The 4,637-nt window shown below is 35.3% G+C and overlaps 2 protein-coding genes across 2 annotated transcripts; one reads left to right on the top strand and one right to left on the bottom strand.

Annotated features, from left to right (window-relative positions):
* The first annotated feature begins 54 nt into the window (after nt 1-54).
* On the top strand, nt 55-2,127 carry LOC111617260 (kinesin-like protein KIN-14I). Its single transcript, XM_023358576.1, has 7 exons — nt 55-299; nt 375-462; nt 537-672; nt 750-841; nt 921-989; nt 1,057-1,259; nt 1,606-2,127. The coding sequence occupies exons 1-7, from the start codon at nt 133-135 to the stop codon at nt 1,679-1,681; spliced, it is 831 nt and encodes a 276-aa protein (XP_023214344.1). The 5' UTR covers nt 55-132; the 3' UTR covers nt 1,682-2,127.
* Nucleotides 2,128-2,236: 109 nt separating this feature from the next.
* On the bottom strand, nt 2,237-4,409 carry LOC111617259 (death-associated protein kinase dapk-1-like; the record flags this gene model as incomplete). The annotated part of the gene is made up of 4 exons (XM_023358575.1): nt 2,237-3,563; nt 3,643-3,812; nt 3,899-4,105; nt 4,185-4,409. Coding segments are annotated over 4 exons (1,287 nt in total), but the record flags the coding sequence as incomplete, so codon positions are not given.
* Nucleotides 4,410-4,637: the final 228 nt, after the last annotated feature.

The raw sequence follows: 4,637 nt of genomic DNA, 5'->3' as shown, positions 1-4,637 counted from the left end.
AAGGAATTCCATTTCGACGGGGTATTCGCATCGCAGACAAATCAGGAGGATGTTTTCAAGGATACAGAGGTAAATTATATGTGAACGAATATTAAATAGAGCGATACAAATCCTTAAAAGCAAAAAAAAATTATGTTACAGGATCTCATCCAATCTGTTATTGATGGATATAACGTATGTTTGTTCGCTTACGGTCAGACGGGTTCGGGAAAAACCTACACGTTAATCGGGAATAAAGACGACCCCGGTTTAGCGATTCGTTCTTTTTATAAAGTTTTCGACCTGATTAACGAAAACAAGTATGCCTCGTTAATGATTTAACATAAATTTGAATTTTAATTTGTTTTAAACGTAATTAATTCGCTTGGTTTTAGTGCCAAACAAGAGTTTTCCGTGTCTTCTTCGATTTTCGAATTATACAACGATACGATCGTTGACCTTTTAAAAAATGGAAATTCGGAGGTTTGTATCGACCATTAATTAATTTAAAAAAAAAAATTCATTATTTGGGTTTTATATTTATAAATTATTTATAGGAAAAGTTAGAAATTAAGAAATTATCCAACGGTCAAGTTTATGTTCAGGGTGCAAGTGTCGTTAAAGTGTCTGACGCCAATCAATTAGTGTCGTTGTTTTATGACGCCTGTAATAATCGTCACACAGCATCGACAAGTAAGTACAGTATATTTATATTATTTATAACACAGTAACAAATGTACAGTAATGATGACGATGATGATAATTTGTAGAGATGAACCCCAACAGTTCCAGATCTCATCTCATAGTTAGCTTAAATATAGAAGGTAACAATAAATTAACCGGAGCCTTCTTTAAAGGAAAGGTAAAGTATTATTCGTTTTGATTAAATTTTATATTTGAATAATAATAATAATAATAATAATAATAAATTTTTCCTTTAGTTTAGCATGATTGATTTGGCTGGAAGTGAAAGGGTAGGAAAATCTGCAGCTATAGCTAATCAGTTAAAGGTAATAATTTATTGATACATACATCACCAATTTTACTATATTTTTAACTATAATTTTGAAATTTTAGGAGGCCAACTGCATTAACAAGTCACTATCGGCTCTGGCTGACGTCATCGCGGCTTTAGTAATGGATCAATCGTATATACCATACAGAAACAATAAATTAACTCAATTGATGCAGGATTCGATCGGTGGTAATTCGAAAACTTTGATGTTTGTCAACGTCTCGCCCGCCGAATGTAATCTGGACGAAACTCTGAGTTCATTGGTGTAAGTATTTATCGAGAAAAACGTGAATATTCCTTAGAAAATGATGTAGCTACTCGCTAATTTAGTGGTTTTTCCCACTGAAAAATCTGGTTTCGTCGCATTATTTCCTGTTTGTAAGGCTATTTTTAACACTACAATTTTTCTTTCATTTTTTTTTTTTTTATGATGAGTAAGCATTATTTTTAGAACTTAATGATTTTTGATACAGATTGTTTGACTCGACATTGCGTGCGAACTTTAATTTTCTTACTTGAAACCTTTAGTTTTTTTTTTGCTTAGATGTTTTAAAATTCTTTATCGCGTTATCGTGTTGTGGTCCTAATACAGTAATCTTATAATTTTTTAGTTACGCATCCAGAGTGAAACAAGTCAGCAACGACATTCTTCGTGTACAAATCAAACCAAAGAAATCTAAATCGTAATACTTTAAGGCCTTGCAGAATTATGCTTCTAACAGACAGAAATGTTTTCGATGGTTCTGTGAAACATTTTAAAATGGTTTCTAGAAGAAACACTAATGGCATTGTCTTCCGTCTACTCGTTCGAACTGTGTGTAAATATATTGATGTACTGTACGTTAATTTATTTATCAGTATTATTATTATTATTTATAAGTTATCTTTACTCTTAAACGTGCCAAAATCTTATTATTTTAGGCTAAACTTATGCCAAATTTTATAACGATGTAACAATTAAATTGGTATTTGTAACAATAATAAGAGAGACTAATACAATTTATATCGATTTGATTTATTTTCCTTACAAAAAAGTTACTGTACATGTTCAAAGCAACAGTTTAGACTGGGAGGAGGAACGTATATACCAACCACCCTCGCAATTTTATTACAAGGATTACAGCTGTATTATGGCATCGACGTTATTTAGTTATGTAGTTTCGTAAACTCTTTGGCAATCTCTCTTGGAAAATAATAATAATAATAATTAATAAAAGTTTGTAAAATTAGAGCATCCGTCTCTATTACGATTGTCTATACAAACACTATTTCACTTCGCGTTTTAAAACAATGGCACTAGGAAAGACAGAGCCAAAAAATTTCGACCACAAAGTTGATTTTCTTCTTCCTCGATTAAAAAAAAAAGATATGGATTTCAGCACCAAAGTGTTGCGTAGAAGATGCACCACTTCCCATATATTTACATTTGTTTTATAGTTTATGCTATTTACATTACTTACACGTTATTAACATTGGCCTATAAAATGCGCGGATGGCGCCACGAGGTTACTGTACGCAATATGCATATACCAATGTGAAAAAAATGACTAAAAAGTTTCGTTTCGTAAATCATTCCAACTCCAACAAGTACCAATACTGGTTATAGAAAAGCTGTTAAACGTGACGATGTGGTTAAATAAACGAATGAAAATAACTTACTTAGTATAAAAAAAACACACGTAACAAAATACATAATCGCGGCTCAAGAAATAAGTCGATGAATAATGTATACTCGTGACAATAGAAGTGAGATTACTTAAACCAATGAGTGGAAAAAGATACGTATCCGGTGTAGACTACAGTGTTTAACGATTCGTGGGGTGTTCTTATGGTAAGAATGGATATCAAAACCGTCCAAATTCATGGAATGATTTTTAAACTAGTTCAATGCGACAGATTGGAACTCGAAGTGTGAGAACCGCTGCTCACGCCCACTCCCTCGTCAGTCGGTATTTCTTCTTCTATAGGAAATACTTTCATTAAGGGAACAGTTCTCAAAATGACGTCGACGGCGTCTTTCCTGCCCAATTCTTCTAGTTTAGTTAATAACAGTCCGATGGTACTCGTGGGATCTTTGGCCCATTCTTCGAGAATTCTGGTGGTAGAACTAAAGGCCGGATCGTCACCCGGATCCAGTCTCGGAAGTTTATCAGTCATCCCTAATAGAACTCCCAACATGCACCAGTCTCTTCCCATGGGATCGGCCGGATCTAAAAGGGAACAGAGCTGCTGTTTGGTCAGAAGAGATAAATGGGAAACGTGAAGATCCGGAGCCAATACAAGACTTCCGTTATTATGAATGCCTTGAGGCTGGATCAAATCCGAAGTTCCGAAACAGAGTAGATCCAGTATGTGTTCCTCTTCGCTGCTGCTTACGTTTTGAACGGTGGCGGCCAATTTATCGTTTAGAATGGCTCGCATTAGAACACTGGACGAATAGGAAGCTATGCGGGGTATGTGATGTTTCAATTGTGCTGCGCTCAGAATGTTCTTCTCCACAAGAAGTCCCGGACACATGTCGTTCAATATCTGATCGATAATACTCATCAAATCTTCCATGAAATAGAAACTGAAAGAAAATAAATAAATCACTATGATACAGTAACACAGTTTCGGGTCTTCAAAACAAATTTACATTCTGGACTTACCTTTCCGTGTTCATGTTCGAAGGTCCTCTAACTTTAATTTCTATGATTTCGTTTTCGCGGAGAGTTATTAGTGCTTCCAAGGACCCACTACAAAACTTGCTTCCATGGTGCCATTGATATAAATCGATTTCTGGATCGGGTTGTTCGTGTGCCGATCTCCTTAACTGAACCTAATTTATATACAAGTGACATTTTTTCTCTATTTACAAAACAAATAAGAAAGGAAATCTTGAAACAAATTTTCGTCTTCACTTACCTGAAGTCGTTGAAACACGCAAGGAAGCATGTGTTTGACATTTGGTTGACAACAGATGTGAACGCCACCGTAAACTCCATTCGTATACCGAGCATCGTTTTTATCCCATAAGCCTTCTAAAGTCTCCACCATGTTGAAACATGGAAACTCGTATTCGATATCGCCATCGTTATCGCACTGAGTACAAAGCTGAAGAGCTTCTAACACCTGATAACAAATTAATGTATAAATGAAATTCCAAAACGGTTGATTTATAAAATAATACAACAGACGTGTCCGATTATACCTGAAGTAAATCCAACGAATCCGTATCTGGAAATAGCAATTGTACATCGTCGACCGTGTAACTTCCGGTCACTCTGGCTTGCTCCAAATGCTCTAACGATAATAAATGTCCAATAATGTCCACGCACAGCCATCTTGGATTCAGGACCACAATGTCTTGATTGTCCGATTTCAAATATAATACCTGTTCAGTAAAAAAAAAATAATATTTTGCAATATATAAAAAAAAAACAAATTAGGATGATTTTTCAATTCCTCTCACAAGGGGACCTTACGGTCTCGGAAATTCAGTTCGGGATGAGACTTTGCAGGTTAGTAGTATACCTCAAGGGTGTCCACCCAGAAGACCAGAAGAATTGTAAAGCGCACTAGCAACAAGATTCTGAGAAAAAAGGCTCTAAAGTTTTATAAGCGCAGCTCATATACCGATCGATTTCACACTATGGCAGCACAG

Source organism: Centruroides sculpturatus, unplaced genomic scaffold (genome assembly GCF_000671375.1).
Source record: "Centruroides sculpturatus isolate CEXI.00-Female unplaced genomic scaffold, Cexi_2.0 scaffold5269, whole genome shotgun sequence".
NCBI lineage: Eukaryota > Metazoa > Arthropoda > Arachnida > Scorpiones > Buthidae > Centruroides > Centruroides sculpturatus.
Note: the sequence above shows the minus strand (reverse complement) of the source record. Positions and strands in the feature narration are given on the sequence as shown.

Bases quoted from the DNA above. Each gene is read 5' to 3' on its own strand.
- LOC111617260 (XM_023358576.1), top strand. From the start codon at position 133: ATGTTACAGGATCTCATCCAATCTGTTATTGATGGATATAACGTATGT. The intron at 673-749 runs GTAAGTACAGTA...GATAATTTGTAG, and splicing joins TCGTCACACAGCATCGACAA to AGATGAACCCCAACAGTTCC. The intron at 1,260-1,605 runs GTAAGTATTTAT...ATAATTTTTTAG, and splicing joins GAAACTCTGAGTTCATTGGT to TTACGCATCCAGAGTGAAAC.